Source organism: Martes martes, assembly GCF_963455335.1.
Source record: "Martes martes genome assembly, chromosome: 7".
Classification (NCBI taxonomy): Eukaryota; Metazoa; Chordata; class Mammalia; order Carnivora; family Mustelidae; genus Martes; species Martes martes.
In genome coordinates, this window is record NC_137894.1 from 128880713 (window position 1) to 128906405 (window position 25693).

General features: G+C 45.2%; 1 protein-coding gene across 1 annotated transcript in view; it reads right to left on the reverse strand.

The window, feature by feature from the left end:
* The window catches only part of IFT43 (intraflagellar transport 43), an 80464-nt gene that overhangs the window by 43312 nt on the left and 11459 nt on the right, over positions 1–25693 (reverse strand). Inside the window, exon 3 of the mRNA XM_080808856.1 lies at positions 6279–6343. Coding sequence (XP_080664982.1) covers positions 6279–6343 — 65 coding nt within the window. The remainder of the gene's footprint in view (positions 1–6278; positions 6344–25693) is intronic.

A 25693-nucleotide genomic window follows, 5' to 3' on the forward strand; every position in this document is an offset into this window, starting at 1 on the left:
AAAGGTAGTGATCCCAATAGGCCCCAGGATATTCCTGAATATGGCCCTTTCCTGCGGCTCGGGGACGAGCATGGGAGTCCTGGCATCCAGAATCTCTAGCCAGTGTGGCGGGTGATACACGTTCTGCTCTCTATCTTGGGCAGTGTCAGACAAATAAAATAAATCCCAGAAATTCACATCCCTGGGCTATAAGCTCCTGGCCCATATCTGGAATTAGCCCCTCTACCTCCCACTGGCAACGATACAGCTGTAGACCTCTGTAAACTTCCTTTTCCTCCACCTCCCTTGTAGAGAGGTACCCACCTTCTAGAATGAAGCCTACCCAACAGAGCTGGTACAATGCACCTATAAGGAACAGCTGTGGACTGAATGTTTATATGCCCCCCAAATTCATACGCTGAAACCCTAATCCCTAACGTGATGGCACTTGGAAGTGGGGCCTTTGGGAACTAATCAGAGTTAGAGGAGGTCTTAAGGGACCCACATTGGGATTGGTGCCCTTATACAATGAAGAGATACGAGATCTCCTTCTCTCTATATACACACAAAGGCTGGCTGCGTGAGGACATAACCAGGAAGAGGCCCTCAACAAGAACCAGACCATGCTGGGAACTTGACCTTGGACTTCTGGCTTCCAGAACTAGCAATCAAGGTGACAGATACATGTTTGTTGTTTCAGTCACCCCATCGATGGCATTCTGTTCTAGCGGCCTGAACTAAGTCAGTGCCATTATCATCATTTCGAAAGAATTCAAGTTGAGTGCATGACTTTCCAGCATGAATTCCCTGCTCTAAGCAATAAGGTTACTATCCAACACTTCTCCGTACACCAAGGTTCTCCTCATGATCCTCTGTGCATGCAAGTCCACCCAGCCTGACCCCCATGTCCTCTGCAAGGGACCCCAAGTCTCTGTGATCTGTCTCTCCTCCGATGTCCCGTCACCGGTGTGAGCCAGTCCAACTGGTTCTCACTTGCAATGTGCTCCTTCCGTTGTTCCTGATTTTCGTGAGCAAAAATGCTCGATCTTCCCAATGCGAACCCAAGCTCTTGCAGGGCAGGAAGCACAACCACACTCTGTCCTCCCTGGAGTGCCCCTCGAGGCGCAGGAGGCCACGCTTTCCAACCTGAATGGGTGGGTCCTCGACGTGGCCCAATGATGGCCGCTCCTACCCCTGGCCAGCGGCCTGCTCCTCTTCCTGCCACACGCCTGGTCCACCTTGCTGCCAGAGGCCAGCTCTCCTCGGCTCCACCAAGCTCAACCGTCTGCCTTTCTACTTTGGAAAAAGAAGAAAACCAAAGGGCCAATCCAAAATGAAACTCCCCCAACTCCCTACTCCCCCAGCTTCTCTTGATAGCTTACCCAGCCTTTCCAAGGTCCCTCTTATCTTGGAGGAAAAACGTCCCTGCCTCCTTCTGTCCAAGGTTTATCGACCTCTCTTGGAAGGTTTTATCCTTCCAAGGATCCTGCTCCTTCCAATCCCTCCTGTTTTACCTGCAAGCTCTCTTTCCCTACATGTGACACACATGGTTCTTGACACAAACCTCTCCTCCCAAATATTGTCCCCTATTTTCCTTTCTTTCTCAGGAAGATCACCATTTCTTCACCTCAGTTCCTCTTTAGCCCCGAATATGGCTTCTGCCCCAGTGCAAATCACTGTAACCTTCTCAAAGGCCCCTAGTAACCTCCGAACAGCCAAATCCAAGGCTCTGCCCTTGGCTTCTATCTGTGTAGATGACCAAGTTGTACCTCCCTTTTGGCCTCTCTTCCAAACTGTGGAAAATTATCTCCATGGACCACCACCAGCCTACAAATCAGGTCTCCCCTTCTGTGTTCCCTACCTGACGGCACCGCCCCCAACCAAGTCATCAAAGTCATCCCCGTGCAGGACCTGCCGCTCCTCCCTTCTTTGCCCTGTATCCGACCAATGGTCCCCAAAGCTCCTCTCCTATCCAGGCTCACACCTCTGCCCTCATCCAGCTCTTATCATCCTCCAAACAGAGTATTACCTTCCCAACCGCACTTTAACCTTCCAGATCTCCACTTCCCACACTGACAGCAAAGTGACCTGATCTGAGAGCAAAAACACCAATGAGATCATTCATTTGTTCAGTCGGCAGTCACGGAGCACTGGTTACGGACTGGGCATAGGTAAATAAGAGTGTGTCTCCTCTTGAGAAGCTTATGTTACAGGAGAGAGAAAGAGACTGCATGTACGCACAGCCACAAACACACGCATGTACGTACGCACGAACGTCACGTACGGATACATGAAGAGATGGGAGCACAGAGTGACGAGGGGTGCTACTTTTTATAAACTGAGGTCAGGGAGAGCCTTGCCAGCCACGGTAGGAACTTGCGGATTTACTTGGACTGTGGGGAATCCCACCGGAGGGCTCCGAAGAGACAAGGGAAATGACCTTGCTTGTGTTTTGCAAAGGTCCCTCTGGCTCTGTGGAGATAAGACAGAGGGAGAAAGGATGCAGGGGGAGACCAGTCCAGGACGTTCTCGGTCGAGCCAGTGCTGGAAATGACAGTGGCCGCAGCCGAGCACCGGCAGCGCAGACCACGGACGTATTTCATCTGCAGACTTCACCTGCTTTGCTGACAGACCGAACATGGGCTGAGATGAAAAGTGGGGTCCAGGAGGATTCCAAAGTTTATGGTCGGAAGTAAGGGGGAGGCCAGAGTCACCATTTACAGAGATCTGAGGGAGACTCTGGCAGGTGCAGGTTAGGGGCTGGGATAGGAGGGGTGACAAGGAGGAGCACTGATTCAGATATGCTGTGACCGAGTCATGTATCCAAGTGGAAACTTCACCTGGATGACTGGATGTTCGGGGACAGGACTAGATGGATATATATTTTGGAGGTGTCGCTGTGAAGGTGATAGTCAAACTCCCGAAACTGGGTCGAGATCCTGCAAGCGTACGTGTTGACACAGAAGAGAGGAGGTTCGAGGGTGGGTGCTGGGTTCCCCAACATTGAGAGAGGTCGGCACTCGGCCACAGACTGAGGAGACACACAAGATAATACTTTGAAAAGTAACATATGAAATGGAAAAATATCTTTTTCCCGGAGCCAACTGATTTGCTTTGGAAAAATCGTCAATATAGTCATTGATATATTCATGTAAAATATTCATTTTTGAGATTACCTTTTGTTCTCTAGGCAGATCCAAGGTTTGTCTCATCTCCATATTTCAAAATAAATTCCAGATATTACAAGCACTAAAATCCCCTAATACCTTAGAAAAACGGGGCGACTCTGGGAGACTCTCACTGATACATGAGACCTACATTTCAGAGCTACCTTCTTCTCCTTGGTTAGCACTAGAAAGTAGTGCTATGTTCTATAAAGCAAAGAGTGGTATTTGCCAGGAAATGAATCAATGGAGAGACCACTGGAACACAATAACGAGTCCGAAAGTAGACTCAGGTATGTGTGAAGGTGTAGAATTATGATACAGGTGGTTTCTAAACTTGCCAGAGAAAGATGGATTTTTAAATAAATGGTGGTGGGACCATAGCCATATGGAAACAGATAAAACTGATCCATACCTTACATCATGCAGTAGAATTAATTCTGAATGGATCAGAGATCTAAATTTTTAAAATGAAAGGGTGGGGTCATTTTCCAATAAAAGATGATCTCTAAAAACTGGCAGTTAGCTTGTGGGTCAAAGTTTGCTGAATCCGGGGCGCCTGGGTGGCTCAGTCATTAAACGGCTGCCTTCGGCTCAGGTCATGATCCCAGGGTCCTGGGATCCAGCCCCGCATCAGGCTCTCTGCTCAGCAGAAAGCCTGCTTCTCCCTCTCCCACTCCCCTTGCTTGTGTTCCCTCTCTTGCTGTGTTTCTCTGTCAAATAAATAAATAAAATCTTCAAAAAAAAAAAGTTTGCTGAATCCTAGTATATAGAAACAAAGAAGAGTAAATTAAAATTGTATATGTTTATGTTTAATTCTGCAAAAAAGAGTATAGGTCGGATAGACCAGAAGCTAATAAAGAGGTTACCCATAGGGGATGGATAGAAATGAGGTGGAGGGAGTAAGGATGGCAGTGAGATATCTCTGAGTGTGTTTCTAAACCATTTTGATATGATAAGAAGTATACTAAATCACCTGTTCTTGCCCAAAACCTACAATTTGAACCTGATCATGAGGAATCAGAGAAAACCAGAATTTAAGACATTCTACAAGACAACTGGCCAGGACTCCTCAAAAAAGACAGCATCTGAGAAAACAAGGGAGGAATTGGGATTATTTTAGAATAAGAGAGATATTTTAGATCAGATGAACGTATCTAAACAAATGTAATCTAGATAAACTTAAATAAAAATTATTTTGGATGTAAAGAGGCAGAACTACCCGACATAAGGTGTGAATTCTGACGGGATCCTGGGGCTATAAAAGACATTCCGGGACACCTGGGTAAATTTAAATATAAATTCTTATTAAATATTAAATCATTATGAAATTACTTGGATGTGAGAATTACACGGTGATCATCTGGAAAATGTCCTTAATCTTGAGAGATGTGTGCTGAAGTATTCAGAAGTGAAATACCATGACTTCTGTTTTCAAATGATTCAGGGGGAAAAAGCGTATGTGTGTGAGACAGAGAGGGGGAAAGGAAGGGAGGAAAGAATTAGAAAAAAAAGTATATTTTTAAGGCAACAAGTGCTGAAGAAGTTCAAGATAAGAGTAATGTCTGTGTTTTAAGAAAAAGAAATTCCCTTCCCAAGTCTACCTTAAATAGTTAAACTTGACAGTCAGCCATCCTCTGCTGGTGCAGTAAATAATGCTTTTCTGGTTTACTTTTCATCTATGACTTCGTGCGAGGGATTAAAGACCAAAGTGCTGTAATCCCACAATGACTAACGGGCAATTCTGTTCTGTTTAGAAAGTTACTTTAAGAACACAGAATGAGGGGACACCTGGGTGGCTCAGTTGGTTAAGCGACTGCCTTTGGCTCATGTCATGATCCTGGAGTCCCGGGATCGAGTCCCACATTGGGCTCCCTGCTCGGCAGGGAGTCTGCTTCTCCCTCTGACCATCCCCCTTCTCATGCTCTCTCTCTCTCAAATAAATAAATAAAATCTTAAAAATATATATTTAAAAAAAAAAGAACACAGAATGAGGGTCAGAGGGTACAAACTTCCAGTTATCAGATAAGTAAGTCATGGAGATGTCATGTACAACATGGTGACTACAGTTCATAATACTGTAGTGCATAATTGAAAGTTGCTAACAGAGTAGATCCTAAAGGTTCTCAGCACAAGGAAAAATTTTTCTGTGACATGTATGGTTACGAATGTTAACTGCATATTGTGGTGTTCATTGGCAATATATACAAATACTGAATCATTATGTTATACACCTGAAACCAATATAATGTTATGTGTCAACTATGCCCAATAGTGTCAACTATTAAAACATGCCAGTGTTTTTAAAAAAGAACACAGACTCCTACAATATGGATGATCTTTGAAAACATAAGGTCAAGTGAAAGCAGTCAGTCATAGAGGACCACATAAAGTAGGATACCATGTATGTGAAATGTCTAAACAGGCCAGTCATAGAGACAGAAAGCAGAATGGTGACTGCCTAGGGTTGGGGAGACTGGGGGGGCATGGGAAATAACTGCTAATGGGTACCAGGTTTCTCTGACAGGAGGGTGATAACAATGTTCTAGGGGCGCCTGGGTGGCTCAGTGGGTTAAAGCCTCTGCCTTTGGCTCAGGTCATGATCCCAGGGTCCTGGGATCGAGCCCCCATCGGGCTCTCTGCTCAGCAGGAAGCCTGCTTCTCCCTCTCTCTCTGCCTGCCTCTCTGCCTACTTGTGATCTCTGTCTGTCAAATAAACAAATAAAGTCTTTTAAAAAAATATTCTAAAACTAGGGCACCTGGGTGATTCAGTTGGTTAAGCATCTGCCTCCTGCTCAGGTCATGACCCCGGGGTCCTGGGATCAAGTACCGCATCAGGCTCTCTGCTCAGTGGGGAGTCTGCTCTCCCTCTCCCTCTGCCCTTCCCTACTGCTTGTACTCTCTCACTGTCTCAAATAAATTAACAAAATCTTAAAAAAAAAAGTTTAAAATTGACTGTGGTGTTGGTAGCACAATTCTGTTAGGGCACCAAGAATGACTGACTTATACATTTTAAATGGGTGAATTACATGTAATAAGAATTATACCTCAAGAGAGCTGTTCTAAAAAAAATTAAAGAAAAACAACCCAAGAGCCAAGCGCCCATGTCCACACTCACGAGCTGCTGGCACTTACTTTGAAGACTTCACGGAGTCATCTGCCCAGCCTCCTTGCCTGCGGGGTGGTTTGGGAGGGGGAGCCTGAAAGGGGACAAGAAGCCAAAATCACAGTCACTCACCATTGGTATTCATGCACGCAGGGGATGACGCTGAGGCCACCTCAACCAATATTCTATCAAAATCTTCCCGGGGCGCCTGGGTGGCTCAGTGGGTTAAAGCCTCTGCTTTCGGCTCAGGTCATGATCTCAGGGTCCTGGGATTGAGCCCCGCATCGGGCTCTCTGCTCAGCAGGGAGCCTGCTTCCACCCCTCTCTCTGCCTGCCTCTCTGCCTACTTGTGATCTCTGTCTGTCAAATAAATAAATAAAATCTTAAAAAAAAAAAAAAAAGAAACCTGTCATTTAAAAAAAAAAAATCTTCCCAATAAAAATACAGTAACCTTTCTATTTACTTTCAAAATCTGGATGCTTTCAAGCCCTTTGGGTGGGTGTGTAAAAGCAAGATCCACAGGGCAAGACCTGGATGGCAGAGTCTACTGAAAGCCTTAGATGGCCGCCTTGGTGGCTCAGTTGGTTGAACGACTGCCTTCAGCTCAGGTCATGATCCTGGATTCCCGGGATCGAGTCCCATATTGGGCTCCCTGCTCAGTGGGGAGGTCTGTCTGCTTCTCCCTCTGACCTTCCCCCTCTCATGCTCGCTCTCTCTCATTCTCTCTCTCTCAAATAAATACATTCTCTCTCTCTCAAATAAATAAATAAGAAATCTAAAAAAAAAAAGGAAAAAAAGAAATGCTTCATACTTTTTAAGCCAGCAATTCTAATCCAAGGAATTTATCCCAAAGAAACAATCAGAGAGAGACATAAGGGCTGTTTCTGAATAGTAAACAACTCAAAACCAAAACAGACAGCAATAAGAAATTACATAAATCATGGAACACACATGTGAAAATACTATGTAATAACGAAGAACTATGGTAAAAAAGAATACTTAATGAGATAAGAATGTTCGGTATATAGTAGTAACTCTTAAAAAAACCTATTGTAAAACAATAGGTATATGCTTCCAATTTGAGGAAAAGATTTTTAATACATGGTATCTAGTGTTAACTAGCTACAAGTACATGAATGAGAGGGGATTCCAGGGACAGAACTGTGGGCAATTTTTTTAGTCCCTTCTTTGTGTTGTTGTGCATGGTCTAATTTTTTTTTTATAATCACCTTATATTACTTTTAAAAACTGAAAGGTAATAAAGATGTAAGACGAAGGTTTGCTTAACAGACATAAATTAAATGGGTGGGTTACAAATCTACTCAGATTACTTAGGGAAGAGGAGTCACTTGCCAAGGATGCATTCAGGAGCCTAAGTGCAGGCATTCCAGTCCAGCATATCTCAACTGGAAACACCGAGGGGATGTCAAGCAATCCACTGAGTCAGTCAAGTTGGATAAAAGAGCAAAGAACACTTCCTACTTTCCATTCCCCAGCATTCCCCTAGGACTGTTTTTTGAAGTATCAATTTCCTTATTCTAACAATGGCATGTAATTATAATTCTCAGTCTTAAGAGATACTTTGATGAACGGACTTAAAACATGGGTTGGCCAACTTTTTCTACGGAGGGTCGAGTAGTTTTGATTCTGCAGGCCACACAGCCTTTGTTCCAAATCAATTCTGATACTGTAAGGCAATAAAGAGCTATGGACCATAAGTGAACAAACGGGTGTCTCTGTGTTCCAATAAAACTTTATAAAAATAAGCAGTGGGCCAATTTAGCAGCAAGGATGTGGTTTGCAGAACCTTGAACTAAAATGTGGCATTGCAACATCCTTCAAGTTGATCACTTAAAGCCTAACTTGTAACTTTTAAAGAAAACATCCTCTCAACATGCCAAAATACATTTATACTTTCGATATTTTATTTTGCACCAAGATACATTTCCTTTCTGGCTTCTCGCGTAGCACGGGACTTTCTTCAGAGTGAGCCAGAACCTGCTGGAAAAGGCTAACTGAGAAGAAATCAAGCCCCAGGATGCCTGTATCCAACTCAGCTCCCAGGAAATGGTAAGCGGAGCTTTAGAGAAAACAAACTTGACTTTTCTTTGCCAGAAGCAGGTAATGGAGCTATGTGGGGGGACTCTGTTAGAAATGCCGAAAATGCCGAAGTGAACAAGCTGTTATTTGTCTCTACCAGAGGGATATCCAAAGAAGAGAGACCAAGAGATGCTCACTGGTGCTTCCCACTCCACACACCCTTATCTGCTGTCCCTGCCACCCACACTCACCCACCCCGAGGCCATGAGGGGAAGCCTTCTAGTCCAAGACCCCCAGTGCCCTGAGACACTGACTGAACCAGGGTGCACCAGTATGACCCCGCTGGAACCAATGGATACGTCTGTCCCAGCACTCCAGAACTGAGGCTCAGAGGCTAGGCTGTTCGGACGGCATGAGCATATACTATAAGGACCAACTATAAGGACCAGCGGGAATCAGAAAAACCCTGAAGTGCCAAAAACCAAAGTTGTATAAGCAGAAAATGACAATCTTGCCCTGTCGACCTCCTACTGCGTGTAAAGCACTGTGCTGGGGAGACCTGATAGGTTAAAGAGAACAGAACCACACGGGGCCCCTCTGAGGATGTCCGAAGGCAATCTGGCCTACAGGCAATACCCCTGGGCTTCTGCAGGTGACATCCCACGCTTCTCCACCCAAGAACAGGACCACCTTGTGATAATGAATATTCCTGAATGTGGAAGTCACAGATGTGTAGCCGCACGTTGTGTGCGGACAGACAGTGGCTTCTTGGTGTGTTTTTATTTTTAAATTTAGGCTACCACTGTAAAAACTGGGCGATTTCTACACAAAGTGTCATTTTCCAGCTTCTCTCGAAAAACTGTAAGAGCCAATAACAGTGGGGCTGAGTATGAGTGGCAGCTGTCCCTGAAGACAGGACCTGCGCGTTCCAGGTGGCCCAAGTCCCCACTCTCCCTCTCTGCCTCCGTCCTGCTAAAGTCAATGCCAGCTGCCGCTTACTAGTATCCCTCCTGTGCTGCTGTTTCTCTTCCAGGGCAGAATCCTGCGTTCCTGTGTCCAGCAGAAGTGGGAACGGGAAAGCTAGGTCAGCCGTTTTGAGCAAAGTGGGCAAGAGCATGTGTCTTGGCCGGGAGTGTGAGCTGACCTTGCGACCTCAGTGCGCACACTGAAGGAGCGTCTGTCCTACCCCTCGCCCTTCACTCCCCGAAGCTGACCGCCCACCCCCACCCCTGACAGGCACCTGGGCATGTGACCCCCAGCTACGCCCCTCAGAGCTGGGCTTTCTTGCCTTGGCTCTGGATGTTGGGAAGCACAGAATGAACCAAGTCAAACCCAAGGTGCCACAAGGTTGGGGTGTCCGAGCCTGCCTGGCACCTTCCCAGTGCTGGGAGCTGCAGAGAGTCCACAAGAAGGCAGGGGACCTGCGTGGCACTGGAGGGCTCCCGCTACTAGTCTCCTGATCCCGGCAGAAGCACAAGCAACAGACACTTCTGTCAAAAGGCACTCCTTTGAGTAACCGCTAAACTGTGGGACTAAATCAGTGCCTTCACAGCAAGTACTCAGAGCGGCGCCGGGCACGTCGGTACTCCATCTTCCCTGTTACCATCGCCGTCGTCATCCTTATTACTCACGTCCATATATGAAAGCTCAGACTGTGGGTCATAAAATACCCTACCCTTTAGAAAAAAGAAAAAGAAAAAAAAAAAAAAAGACTCCTTTGAGCCTGGCCTGAGCTGTCACTCGGACTACTAAGGGACATTGTGTGGTTAATAAAGCTCCCTAAGATTCTAAAAACCAAAATGACCGGCTTCATCTCCTTTAACCGCAAATCCCAGGAAGCCATGGCTATTGGGGGGATGAGAACAAATCCCTTCCGGCCAAAGGAAGCACAAAGACACACTTTCTCTCATGCTCCTCCCATTACAAAATGGTACCAGCTGCTGCATTAGGACGGCAGCTTCAAAGCAAAAAGATCCCCACAGAAGAGCCATAGCTCCGCGTCTGATGGGACTGGAAAACTGGTTCCAAAATCACAGGGTATTTTCACAAGTAACTAAAGACTTCAAGGGTTGACAGGATGCCGTAAAAACCACGTAAGCTACTCCCCCATGAGAGGCCAAGAAGTTCTCTGGGCAAAGTGGGACTGAGGCGACGACTGTTCTCCGCACTCCCCACTGGGGGTCTCGGCCAACCTTGGGAGAGCGCACGGGGCAGAAGGGAGACCCGAGGGGCAGGTAGAACATGCTCTCTGCAAACTAGGGCCTGGGCGTGAAGCCGGGGCTGTCTCCTTCCTCATGGGGAATCCTTACGTTCAGTCTAGCACTCTGGGTCCCAGGGTAAAAACATTTTTTTTAATACTCCCTACCATGAGTCTTGTTATGGCTACACACAGACACCCTATCTAGATGAAAGAGACTTAATTAGCCACTCTGAAGTGATCAAGGCTCTTCCCCAGAATTCACCTTTGTTCCCCATGTAGGGAGCCGGGCACGGTCCTATGTGCACTGGGTGAGACAGGAAAAGTAGACGTTACCTCTGTCCTCAAATGTTACTTCTGTTCCGTGAGGCAGAAAAGAGGCCAAATTCGGTGTATATCAGATGTATATGAACTCTATGTGGTGGCACGTCGGGGCCACTGGGGAAGTTAAGGGGCCACAGCGGACGTGGGACACACGAGTCAGGGACGGGGGCAGGGAGCTACTCCAGGGACAGGCGCATCCATGGTCCAAGGGCGAAGCTGAGGAAATTTTGCAGTCTTCTTTCCACCTCTGGTGGTTTTACTGGAACACTCTCTCCTGTCTCATTCAGACAGAACTCAGGACACAACCGAAGATGAAATAGAACTGTGCCAGGCCAGGAAGTGCCGAAGACCCTTGGAGAGGGCAAGGAAGCTTTATGGATGTGAAATATAAAGAGACATGAAAAGGCAAAGCATTTCTGAAGGAACCAGATGCAAGGTATAGGGATTCCAGAATAGCACATAATACTTGGGTTGCAGCAAATGCTAGTAACCAATCATCATAGTTGTAGGAGTCCCTGGGAAAACTCTCCCGGGAGAGGGGGCGGTCTGAGCAGCCTGGCATCTATCCTTTTACAATGCAGGCCATAAGAGGAAGCTGAGACAACCCGGTCACAATGCAGCAATTCGACAGCAGGTGCAAATGACCTTGTCTGAAATGTAAGGAGATAACGGACTTTCAGCAATATAATTTAGAAGGTCTGGCAGGTCCTTTGCACAGACAGTCCAGCCCCTGAGAGCCTGGCTGATCTTCCTAAGAGCTACAATGACATCTAAATACCCAGTAAGCCCTGTTTCAAAAAGAATGCCATGGCTTTCTCCCAGGCTGATCTGAAACACAGGACCCACTCGTAGGCCATGGCCCTCCTGTAGCTCCTTTTAGAACCAGCTGCCAGAACTCTGCTTCCCCCATTTCTGAGGTGACAGATGAGATGTGGGGGGATGTCAGGGGCCTGCAAGCGCTCCCCAGCTGAACTGTCAGGGATCCAGTCCCTGCCTGGAGTGGTGAAAGGTTGGAACCCTTCAGCTATGGGCCCTTCGTTTGGGGCCAGGGGTGCTTCCCTCTCCTGCCCATCAGGTCTGGGGAAGACAAGAAGACATGAATGTATGATTTATGTGCCCTCAACTCTTTTGTGCCTGAGTTCTCTGTGTAATGACCCCAGCATTTAAAGGAAAAGGAATTTACTCTTGCTCCATCCTCTTAACTAAAAACTTACACTGGAGGCAGGCTAAGACAGTCAGTAGGGGCATTTTTTTTTTCTTCATGGAGCCCAGCAACTCTAACTAAAATCCTCCCTTATCCACGCACTTGGGAAGACATTACCAATCCGTCTGAGTCATGACTTTGGAAGAAGTCTGTAGGCTATGCCTGTGTTAGGAGGAGGGAAAACAAATTAAACAAAACAAACAAAAACCCCCACCCTGGATGGGTAAGGAGGGGACAGCTCAAGCGATCTTAAAGGCCAGAATGAAGACTCGATTCCAGAATTCAGAAGTCCTGTGTCTCCTTCACATTGCTCTGCTTCTGGAAGTCAGAGGCATAGCCCCAAGACCATCTGCTGGGAAACCCATTTCCAATTTGGGCAGATTTACTGCCAGGTAACAGTATCCAAACTCGCCTTAAGAAGGACAGAGTCTTAAAATGTGCAGCACTATGAGGGCCAGAAATAGGAACGGGTGACGGGAGCCCACAGGCAGCAAGCGCATCCCGCCCGTTCTCTCTTGAAAGCTGGAGTCACGTCTCCGAGTGTGGGAAATGAGCACAGCCTGCTGGGGCTGCCGCCTGACGGACGGAGGGGGCAGGACCCCGCATAGCTCCTGGAGAGAAGCAAAAATGTGCTCTCTCCAAAAATAAACAGGGGGCAGGAGAGACGGAGAGTAAAGAGTTGGGAGCACGTGACCGGCGGTTGCGGTCCTGAAATACCAGCATTCTACAAAAAGGAGCCTGTGAGAGGCAGGGAGCGGGCAATTCAGGAAACAGCCTCTTTATATGGTCTCATCCGAATGGGCCAGGATTCAACGAACTGGAATTACTCTGTCACAGGGAGCTTTCGGGGCCAGACTGGCTTCTGATCTTTATATGGTTTCCCCCAGATTCTTAAGATGCCGAAATAGAAAAGATGCTGCAGTGCCAAAAAAGGAGCCTTTTGGGTTGAGAAACTTCTCACACACTCTCAAAAGTCCTGGAGAAACCCCACGATATGAATCAGTCCCAAATCCAAACGGCAACCTGCTTCAAAAATTCAGTGCAAACGCACGCACAAATTCCCAACAGCAAAGACATTCAGTTAGGCAAGATCCGCTGCAAACTTGACACCCACCCCTCTATCTCCCAGCTGCCAGGGGCAACACAGCTCCTGTCCTCAACCCTTGCCTGTGGGCTAAGAGCAAACTTCCCTTCCTTTCTCTAGCAACCCAACGGACGATCCAAGAAAGGTGTTCATCGATGCTGGGTGAGAGACAAGGCTAACACCGATTAAAACAGGAGTACAACGCAGGGGCTGGTGTTCATTCCTCAGATCTGTCCTCCAGCCTCCACCCTGGCTGTGACAGCTAATTCATCACAGACCTCAGTTTCTCCCTCATGGATTTAAGGTCATGGAAGGTAACGGACCATCCAAGCTTAAAACGGAACCCCTGTGAGTCAGCATAGCTCTTTCGAGATGCAATGCACGTAACAAAATGCAAAATCTGTTTTCAGTATAAGAAAGAAACCTGAAGTGTCAGTAGATGTTAAAGCCATTAGGTGAAAGACTGATTGATGGGGAACCAGACATTCTCATGGTGCCAAAGAATCGCCCCATACATCACCCGCAGTCACAAGGGAGAGAATGTTCCTTCACCACGGAGATACCTATCATGACCCTTACTCACTGAGCAAACTTAGCAGCATGACCAGTGGGAGGCGAGGAGCTGCTGCTGGAGGCTCCGGGCCCCACCCGGGGAAAATTCCCGCTGCTAAAGGTCCTCGAGTCCTCCAATGGGATTCCCAGTTTATTGCCAGAGGAAGAGCGAGAGCAGGAAGAATCAGACAGATCTAGCATGGGGGGAAACTCTAGGACAACTGGCCCTAAAAGTCAGTCCCAGACTATTCTCAACTGAGAGAGACTTAAGAGACATGGAATTTGGAGTGGTTCTTGATTGGATCCTGATTTTTTAAAAAAGCTGTAAAAGACATGTGATGACAGCTGGGGAGAATGAATATGGATCTGGTAATAGATGATATTAGGGAACTCTGAACACTGACAGGTGTGGAATTGTGGATTTCTAGGAAATCATCCTCCCCCTCTGTTTTTTTTTTTTTTTCCAGAGATACGTGCTAAAGTATTAAAGCGACATACCAAAAAACATATATAAAACACATAAATGTATATCTTCAAATAGTTTATAAATTATCCTTCAAGCAAATCTAGCTCATTGGTGGTAACAACTGAAGCCACACAGTGGGTATATGCTGTTCGTTGTACTATATTACTGTGGCTACTTTTCTGGATGTTTCCAACGTCAACGTGAAGTTAAAAAAAGAAAGAAACCAGATGCATAAAGTTTAGGTTAACAAAAGAAACAAAAGGCAGGGCTGATGAGGGACAGGGGCACCAATATGAGTATCTATCTGCTCGGGAAGAACCATGCTAAACAGGGACAGGCATTTTTTGCTTCACGGCTGGAAATTCTTAACACCAACACCCTGAGGACCAGAAAACTCTACACCCCAAATCTCCAGTCTTGAGATCCCTGCCAGAACTACAATGACAAGAGAGTGAGCTTTTTATACGAAGTGCCTCCTCACACCTTCCCACACTTCAGTTTACTGTGGATCATAGTTCAGTTTTGTGTGTATATGGATATAATGAAATTTGGGTAAGAAAAAAATGGGGTGGAAAGAACATGAGACTGGACACCAGGTCATCCCGGGCCTAGTCCTGATTCTACCAATAGCTACTTCCATGATTCTGGATTTTCACTCAAGCTAGAAGGGATTCCTCTCAGTGGTACAATTTTGTGATTGTGATAAGTCCAGGCATTATAGTATTTTCAATTCAGGGAGAGAGTACATAGGCTAAGAGAGGTAAATAATGACAAAACATTGATCATTGGTTTGAGCTGGAATGAAGAAGATGGAGACAAAGAGAAAAAAAGAAGACAAGGTCAAGAGAAAAAAAGAGAATAAGCAAAAGGATGTGATCAATGGTGAATGAGCCCATCGATGCAATGACAAAGCATATACTCACTAATTCATAGCAACTGATAACAATATTAGTCAACATCCCTTGAGGGTTTGCTAGACACCAAAGCTTTAACAGGGTTACTCTGCAGAATCCTCATGTCCCAGTGGAGGACAACTTCCTCATTTACCATTGCCAAGTTCACCAATGAAGAAACTGAAGCTAAGAGGTTAACTCACCTAAAATCATCCTGTTTCTAAGTCATAGAGCAAAGATTCGAGTCTGTGTCTGACACCAAAGCTTTGCACTGAACCAGGTGCTACATGAATTCCTAGACATTAGATGCATGCCAGCTAGAACAGGCTTGAAAAGACAGAGGAACTACAGGAAAGATTCCAACTGGGTTGAAACAAATTGCCCAATAAGGGGGACTAGAATGACAAGGGTAAAGCTTGGGAAGGCCAAACCAAAAGGACCATCTCCTTCCTTCACTTTCTGGGCACAGAGCAAGATGTAGCTGCTCATGATGGCAGTGTGTTCAGTGAGATGGAGGACCAGAAAGTAGCTTGATCTAACCCTTACCTCTTCAGCATGGTCAACCAAGGGATGGGTTAAGGGTAAAGTCAGGATTGAAAAGTGATGCCAAAAATAAACCGTGCTGTCACTGAGCACTGTGCCGAACTGTATTAAGATGAATTCAATATAAATCTTTGTGCTTGGAAAGTGGCTGTCTTTACTGTCAAGCTATGCTCCTCATACCAATGGAGCAGTAGTTAGAAGAATGAGGGACTGAATGCGGGGAGAAGGGAGTTTGCCAGAAAGAAGAGAAGGAGAAAGGCCATAGTTTTAAAAGAGGGGTGGAGGGACAGGTTGGGGGGAAAAGAGGGAGAGTCCTGGGTTCAAATTCTAGAGTCATCATTTTCTAGCTGTGTAGCCTTGGGCTAGTTGTCTTTACTAAGCCTCCTTGTCCCTGCATGAAACACAACAATGGTCCTAAGTCCCCTACAGATCCATTGTTGTTAGCACTGGAGACCATCTCTGGCACAGAGCACACAGTAAATGGTGGTGAAAGTGGCTGATATTTACCAGAATTCATAATACTAATCAAATGCACACTCTGGAGCCAAGAATCTTGAATGCCCATAGTTGTGACGACAGAAAGGTTCTGACAGGCAAACACAGCAGGGACCTTTATCTGGGGCTGCATTGCACAGGTTTCATTCTGGGGATTCAACTCTTCCCTATTCCAGCTTCCCTAAAGATAGAGAAATCCTTTAAGGTTGCCTGAGCCAAGAAGAGGCAGCCAGAGTTCTGCTGCTCACTGAGAAATAAATGTGAGGCTCAGGACGACCACAGGGTCTGGCAGTTACTCTGGTGGTGTCACACTTCACCAAATATTCCCACATACCCTGTAATAAAAGACCCATATCCCATATCTCAGGCCGCAGTCATCAAACTGCCTACTTCAAATGACTCAAGGGATGGGTCTGCCAGCAGTTTGCCAAAGTGGCTGATCCAAAGAGAACAGATTTCAGCACCCAAAATCATTCTTAAAATTCATCCTGGATTTTTCTACCTTGGATGGCATCCTCTTGATCTCAGTTCTACCGCTCTGGGTCAGCCTAAAGCAGCTCTCCCCTCTTCTTGGGTCTGTACCTTCCAGACACTTCGAAAGCAATGCCCTGGTTCCCCCATACTTTTTGCAGTTCAGCCAAAATAAACATTCCTTTCAACTTTCATCATAAATCAAAACCAGTACGTTTCTGTCATTCTCTTAACTCCTTTCGGTTTGCTAAAATTCATCCAGCAGAAATGTGCACCATGTCGAGGGTGGAAATTCCCAGAACTCCAAGAGGCAGGCCCCCCTGGCTCCGATGACTTGGTATAAGCACGGTCTAGACTTGCTACCTCAACCAGATCCAGAGTGGAAGAACTCGGAGGAAGCTGAGAGTGGAGAAGAAAGCTTTGAGAAACCTGATCTCTCATAAGACTGACTCTTCAAGGGCGAAGACTGAAAACAAACGGAGGGAGCTTGAAAGAAGTCTTAAATCCTGGGCCAGCAGCCCTCATCACAGAAGACCTAGAAGGGGCGACGCCCGGCTCCACACCCTGCTCGACCCTGTGGTGAGATGCCAGACATCACAGGTCTCACGCTGCAGTTCCTATCTTGCCTCACTTGTGGGAACAAGAGGAGAAGGTGCCCACGTACAGCAAGGCCAGGGCTGACAAGTTAGCACCCACTTAACTCACCCTCCAACATTTCTAGTAACTCAGTAATCACAAAATTTTTTTTTAAATTCTAGAACTGTGTTTCCCTAACTTCTAAATTTCATGGACTGTCAACATTTCAAGAAACAAAGTTTGTGGGACGTAGGAGGTGGTTGGACATACAGAGTTAACAGTTTTTAGTTTTGTTAAGAATCTTTTTAAAAAAACCACCATTGCCTCTCATGGTCATTTCACCTTAAAGAGGGGACCTTTTCAATCTTCCCAATAGAAAGGACACAAACCAGGATAAAGAATGTTCCTTTCCGGGCACCCGGGTGGTTCAGTCTGTTGGGTGCCTGCCTTCAGCTCAGGTCATGGTCTCAGGGTCCTGGAATCGAGTCCCTACCGCAGGCTCAGAGAGCCTGGTTCTCCCTCTCCCTTTCCCCAGCTGGCTTGTGCTCTCTCTCATTTTCTCTCTTAAGTAAATAAAGTCTTAAAAAAAAAAAAAAAGAATGTTCCTTTCATTTAATTAAATTCAGTTTATGAAAATTACTACATTGTTCTTGGTTTTCTCATGTTGGTAAAAACTTCCTCATAGACCAGGGTTGAAACATGCTATGTTCTATCTCCTTTTCAGCTTATCAGCCCAAGCCCAATGTGGACTTCTCAGGTTTTCATCCCACCCTTTCTGGAACAAAGAAGGCTGAAGGCCAGCCACTCTACTCCTCCCAGGTGCTGATGCCCTAACACAACAGGCATGACCTAGGTAGTCACTTAATCTACACACTTTGCTACTCAGTTTGAAGTTGTACAGGAAGATCTATCCTTCAAATAATCCACTGCCAGCCTCTCCAACTCCAGAGGAGACCTTTCTAGATAAACTTTTCAGAGCGCTTGGCACAGGGTGTGCAAGAATGGGTACTGCGAGCTCTGACTGGATCACAGGTCTCTGGGTCTCTTTCATACCCAGGTTTCTGACCGTTACTTCCAAGTGCACCACTGATGTCAGAACACTTCTGTCTCGATAGCTAACATACCTAAATGCCCCCGGTTAGTTATCCTAAGAGGAAATCGACACGATCTGTTTCTGCTACAACCACTCTCATTCTTTTCTTGTCAACAGTACCACTTGAAAAAAAAAACAGTGGATTCTGAAACAATCCAAAAGCAATTGCCAGGTTCTGGAATCAGAAATGGGAGAGTGGTCTGTATTCGACTAACGTTCACACAGACAACCATAGACTCCAGACGAAATACATAAAACAACTATTCGAAGGCACTGGAGGGCAAACAAAAGCAGGCAGAAACCGGAGGGGACTTGACCCTTGAAGGAAAAAAACTGTACGGGGTAAAAATCCATGTTTAAGTGGATTTTCCCCTTGAGTGCACCCTCCAGTCTGAGCAGCAACTGAGCAGCTAGAACTCAAACAGAAAGCTGCAGTTTTATTCGCCTGAGGACAAATTTGCGGACGGCCAGGGTCACTAAAATTAGAAAGGGAGAAATCCTGGGAAGAAAGGAGCCCCAGATCTGTATTTTTACTCCCCTAAAATCCTTTAGGCAATACCTGAACTGCATTAAGAAATCCAGTGGAAAGCAACTGCTGAAGAAATAAAGAGAAAAAAAAAAGAAAAAGCACAAAGAAGTGCTGAGTGGAAATGAGACTTCAGCTGCTGCTCCCTGGAGGGGACAGGAATTGGTTTGAGTTCCACCAAGTTAAGGTATTTGGTACATACCTTGAGTTTTTTCCACTGAAATCTCAAGTGAATCACACCTTAGGAGTAACGACCATGTCCCAGGACTCCGGGATTTATTCCAGGACTAAAGGCAAAACCCAAATAGACCTGACCTAACGATGTCTAAAACCAAGTCTTCATAAGTTCAAGGTGTTCTGCAAATAATTAAACTGTCTATTAAAACAAAAATCAACACTTTTCAGAGGACGATAACATAATCCAGAGTGTCCACAATGTATTATCCACAAGGTCCTGTATACGAACAGAAATAACTGGACATGTGAAGAAACATGAAAATGTGACCTACAATCAAAAGAAAAACCGAAAAAAACTGACCCCAAGATGACCCAAATATTGGAATTAACAGACAAAAGTTTTAAAGCAGTCATTTTAAAAATATGTTCAAGGACTTTAAAGAAAAGATGTTCATAATGAATGCACAAATGGGGAATCTAGTAGAAGCTAAGGGGAAAAAAAAGAAAAGTGAAAATTTAGAACTTTTAAAAGTTCAGTATCTGCAATAAAAAATTTTAGTTTGACAACGGCAGAAGAAATAATCACTGAACCTAAAGACAGAAAACAAAATAAATCCAGTTTGAAGGAAAAAAAGATAAAAGATGGGGGAGGGGAAGTAGCAATGCTTTAGGGAGGAAAAACATAGGACCAACCAAAGGGAAAATATCAAGCAGTTTTACACATTTGCAGCTGGAGTCTCAGGAACAAGGAGAGGGAAAATGGAGCAAAGACATATTTGAAGAAATAATGGCCTAAAGTTTCCCAAATTTGGTGAAAAATACTGACTGACTGATCTAAGAACCTCAGCAAATTCCAAGCAAATCACAGCTAGCTACATCACAGTCACACTGCTGAACACCAAAGAAGATAAAAAGAAAATCTTTGAAGCAGCAAGGGAGAGGAGAAAAGATTTACATGAAGGAGAGCAATCCTCAGAAACAATGAAGGCCAGAGGACAAAAGAATGAAGATCTTTAAAGAGCTTGGAAGGCAAAAAAAATTCTCAATTCAGAACTCTACATGGACAGAAAGTATCCTTCAGAAGTGGGCGTGAAATAAAACTATTTTCAGATCAAGCAAATAGGGAGTGGTTCTTAGCAAATTCGTACTATAGGAAATGCCAAGGGAAGCTCTTCAAGCTAAAGAGAAATGCTGCCAGAGGGAAACCTAGACGACCAGGAAGAAATGAAGAACAAGAGATAGGGTAAACACATGGATGGATATGAAAGATGATCTATTTCTCTGAACGTCTCTAAATGACAGCTATTTAAAGTGAGGTGACAAAGGGTATTGTGGAGTTTCTGAAGTAGGGAGGTTTAAAGCATGTGACATCACCAGCACAAACGATGAGAGGGGCCCAAAGGACTTCTACGGAAGGGGTATGACAGTAACATCATGTAGCCATGGACGAGTTAAAGATGTATTTTCTAATCCGTGGAGCAACCACTAAAATAAAGTATAAAAAACTATACCTAAAAAACCAATGGAGAGCTGAAAATGGAATATAAAAGCAATTGGCTAACTAGGCTGACATCATTCTCTATTATACCGGGTAGAGGCATGGGACCAGAAATGTTTCAGTCTATCACCAAGGACATTCAACATGCGTCAGTACCCTTTTCCTGTAAAATATCATTATTAAAGGAATATTTTACTATCATTCTGTTCCTTCTCAGTAATTATTGACATGCTACATAATGAGAAGAAATCTAGCCCAGCTAATGATTTCAATGAGGCTTTCTGACCGCAGTCTTCTGGTTCCTGACTGACTGGATAATCCCTACTCACAGCAACCCTTTCTTTCCATCTCCTCACCTCTCCTAGATCCTGGCACTCCACCACCTCCCCGCCCCCACGATGTCTTTTCTCAGGCAGTTCTTTCAAGGAGAGCCTGTCCAGTTTTTTGAGACCCCACAAACCAGGGCCCCAGCTAAGGCTCACTCCCCAAAGTTCCTCAAGACCATTATACCTCCAAATTATTATGGAACACTTCTCTGGAAACTCATCTTGTTCAGCTACGTCACCTCTCCTTCCGCCTTCATGTCTGTCACAACCGCAGTGAGCAAGACAGATCCAAAATTACGTTATTACCACTCCTCAACCTGCCTCACCATTCTAAGCAAAGCCGATGTTCCCGTCAACAGTCCAACCAATGCTTAGCCAAAGAGTTCCCTGACTCTTTAAACACCAATGACCTTGCTACTTGTCCAACGTGTCACAACCTGGAACTGCTCCATTCCTGAAGTATCTAGCCCCCTCCTTCCCTCCTCATCCAAGAACTCCTTTCTTGGTTTTCTTCCTTCTCCATCAACCCAGCTCACTCCCAAGGTCTATCACACTACGCTTCACTCCCTTGCCTTTTTACATTTCCCCTAGAACGACCCCCAAATCTGGATTGAGTCACCCATATGCCTCCACTCTGTCAATACCCACCTGCTGAGGGGTGCTGGGAACCTGTACAACCACGCCAATTAAGGCCTACCAACCTCATCTTCTGCCTTCTCTCAGCTGGATCCTACTGGTCTCCCAGCTTCTGTCTCACTTTCCTCCAATCTGTACTCCACACCTGCATGGGCCCCTGGGAGTTACAGAGCGTTCTAGATAGCGAACGGATGCTAGGTGTCAGTCAGGAAGGGTTTTCTACGTAAGCCTTTCTGGCGGGCTGCCTAACAAGTTCTCTAAAGAAAGGCGTCTGAATATCCAGGGCTCTTGTAACTTGGCCATGATTTCTTTTCTCGTTATAATAAGTATTTACTTTCGGGGCACCTGGGTGGCTCAGTGGGTTAAAGCCTCTGCCTTCAGCTCAGGTCATGATCCCAGGGTCCTGGGATCGAGCCTCGCATCAGGCTCTCTGCTCAAGCAGGGAGCCTGCTTCTGCCTCTCTCTCTGTCTGCCTCTCTGCCTACTTGTGATCTCTGTCTGTCAAATAAATAAATAAAATCTTTAAAAAAAAATAAGTATTTACTTTCATAGTTCATTTTGAGCTCATAATTTTGAATTATTTTTCTTGAAGAAGGCCTCCAAACTATTTAAGTCTCGGGGTCCACAAAACCTGGTTCCATCCATGACCAGTGCTTGGCAAAGAGCTCCTTCTAAAAATGCAAATTAAAAAAAATAATCATAAGGGTACCTGGGTAGCTCAGTCGATTAAGCATCAGACTCTTGATTTTGCTCAGGTTACGATCTCAGGGTTGTGAGGTTGAGCCCCATTGTCAGGCTCCGCAATAGGTGTGGAGCCTGCTTGGGCTTCTCTCTCCCTCTGCCTCTGCGCCCCATCCCCTGCTCACATGTGCTCTCTAATAATAATTATTATTATTATCATTATTATTATTATTATTATTATTTTAAAAAGCAAATTTAGTCATAGCTCTTCTCTGTTTAAAACTCGCACACGTTTGCACCCTGGAGATCATGAAAGGTCTGTGAGCTACCCAAAGGAATGAGAAGTTTTTCCTGTATGTACTTAGATACCCCCATTCTGATGACTCCCACAACTGTTATCATCAGTTTCAACTTTCTCTTAAGCTCCAGACCACATTTGCAACTGTTTACTTGACAGATCTCTTTGAAAATCCTGGAGGCAACTCAAATTTAAATTGCCCTGAACTGAAATAATGATACCTTCTGGCTCCTCCACTGCTGAAACTCTGAAATCTTCAGTCTCAAAAACATCAGTTATCTACTCAGTCACGTTAGCTACATGTGGGGTGAACTCCAGACTGTCCTTCCTCCTACCTCGAACAGCCAACCTGCTACCACAGCCTATCTATCTTCTCTTAAAAGCATCTCTGGGCACGGACCTCTTCTCTTCACCCCTTTTTGCCAGGTTTGAGTTAATTGTTGCCCAAAGTAAGGGACATACGGCACCATAAGCAAGACCACCACAGGTGGTCTTGCCTTTTAAAAACAGCCATGCATTTAATTTTTTTCTCCTTTTATTTAAATTCAATTAATGAACATAGAGTGTATTATTAGTTTCGGCAGTAGAATTTAGTGATTCATCAGTCTTATCTAACACCCAGTGCTCATGCCATCATGTGCCCTCCTTAAGGCCCAGCACCCATTACCACCCCCCCACTCCAGCAACCCTCAGCTTGTTTCCTAGAGTTAAGAGCCTCTTATGGTTTGCCTCCCTCTCTGATTTTGTCTGGTTTTATTTTTCCCTCCCTTTTCCTACGATCCTGTTTTGTTTCTTGAATTCCACATTTGAGTGAAACTATATAATTCTTCCTGCGATTGACTTGTTTGGCTCAGCATAATACCCTCTAGTTCAGCCATGCATTTTAACGTGAAACCACAGAGACCGCCCTATTGTTAAATCTGACAGACCCTGCTCGGACCCTCTTAGTGACATCGAACACTCTTGACCCCTCCCCTCCTTCTTGGCACTGGATGCTACAGGGGCCTGCACTTCCCTTCCCCACTCTGCGAGTCCTCCGCAATTTCTTTTGGTGAGACATTCTTTGGCCGTGTGTTCTTTAAACATGGATGTTCCTCAGATTCTGTCCAATGGCTTCCTCTCTTCTTATGCTACGAACTGTCCCTTACAGAGCTGGGCTTCCACTGACCACCTCAATACTAATGACTTCCAAATCTCTAGCTCCAGCTTCCTGGACGTCTCCAGCTAGGGCTCTCATAGGCATCTCAAGCTAACCTAACCCAGAACTGAACACGCCCCCCACCTGCTCTTCATTCATTGGACAAGTACCTTACTGAGGACCTACAAAGTAACAGGCTCACGGGGAGCAGAACAGTCACTTCCGGAACTTGCAATTAGTGGGGGACAAGGACCTAAATAATTACACAAACATAATTACAAATTGCAGATGAAAAATAAAGTTAAAAAAAAAAGCTAAGGAGCATAATAAGGAGCGGTAATGAGAAGGATAATATTCTTATTTAAAAAGAAGTGATATTCGTGCTGAACACAGTGCAGAAGAGATGTACGAATCAGCCCAGCAAAGACTAGGGATGAGAATTCTAGGGATCCACCCCACTCCAGTCCATTCTACTGAATTACAGTATTCTAGGGAACTAAAATAGGGAACTTCATAATCTAAAGACTCCACGTGAGTCTTTACACACAGCAGACTGGCAGGTGTGAAATGAAGCTGGAGATGTAGGCAAGTACCAAATCACAGAGCTCCAAGGTCAGGATTTAGGAATTTTTTTTTTTCTACTGAGCTCTACACCCAATGTGGCACTCGAACTCATAATCCCCAAGACTGAATCGCGTGCTTTACTGACTGAACCAGCCAGGCACCCCTAGGATTTTTTTTTTTTTAAATCCTAAATGCAATAGGTAGCTATTAAAGGGTCTTGAGTGTGAAATGAATGATGCACATTTCTATCAGACCGCTCTAGCTGAGCAGCAGGAGGGCAGAAACACAAAAGAAGAGTCCAAGTATAAGGCAACTGCTACAGTTCAGGTAAGTTAAGAGTGGCTTAAACCATTTTGCTCATTCTTGATCATTTTTTTCCTCACAGGATGGTATTTCTAGCCATAGATTTCGAGAAACCTTTGCTCTGGGAACCTTGCCTGAATATAAGTCAATTCTCATTACAACAGAAGTATCATCATCATGAAAATCTTCACATTCCAGAAAAAAAAAAAAAAAATCTCTGAACACAGGCCAGCACTCTACATATTCCAAATAGCAATCACATCAAATTCTAATGCTACAAGAGCACTGAAGTCTTTGAGCTGGGTCATGATGAGCGGGTATGACCTGTGTTGTTAGAGCACATGTACGTTCTGAAGATTTTATTTATTTATTTGGCAGAAAGAGGCACAGTGAGAGTTGGAACACAAGCAGAGGGAGTGGGAGAGGGAGAAGCAGGTTTCCCGCCGAGCAGGGAGCCTGATGTGGGGCTCAATCCCAGGACTCTGGAATCATGACCTGAGCTGAAGGCAGATGCTTAACCGACTGAGCCACCCTGGCACCCCACCTGTATGTTCTTCTAATACCAATTAGGAAAGCTGAGCTGAGAGTTCTGACCCCCCTGGGGCAAAGCAATAGCAGTCTGTCATAGGCACCAACCTGGCTCACATCACTGATTCATGGACACATATTTTTATTAAGCATCTAGATTATACTTGTTAGAGCAGGATTTGGAATAGCATTAGTCTCTTATTTTGTGAAGTCAAGGGACATTTTCTAAATCCAATCAGATCACAGCTACTTTAATGTTACTTTCGTAACGAGCAGATTTCTCTCAAGGGTTACTAGGATCTATCATATACATGAGAACAATCTACGTTCAGAGCAATCCTCAGAGGAAGCTAAGAATTTCCAGGACACGAACGAAGTATGAACACTATAAACTACGGGTCTACTCAGCACCTCCTTGTAAAGGATAAGCCAGGAGAGTCACAAGTCAGCGACACTGCCCTTGAGCACACCTCTGAGTTTTTCTTGACCAGCAAACACGAACACAGAGTGTGGAGTGTAATGGCTGCACTGAAGATTCATCAATGAAAGGCTAGAAAAGCAGAGAAAGGTCAGTCCATATACAAAATCATAATATTGCCAATTATTTCAGCATCAAATAAGACACATTGCCTCCTATGCCTCATTTGTCAAAAAAGACAAGGCAGCTGATTCTGGAATATTTGGAAACTATCTCACTGCCTGCAAAAGTAACTTCCAACTACCACTCCATCGCTGGTGGTTTGTCAGCTCCACTGACAAGCCCGGCGTGCCAAGCTCTCTCTCCCTTACCTCCAGGACTTGGCACATGCTCTCCCCTCCACTTGGAGAATA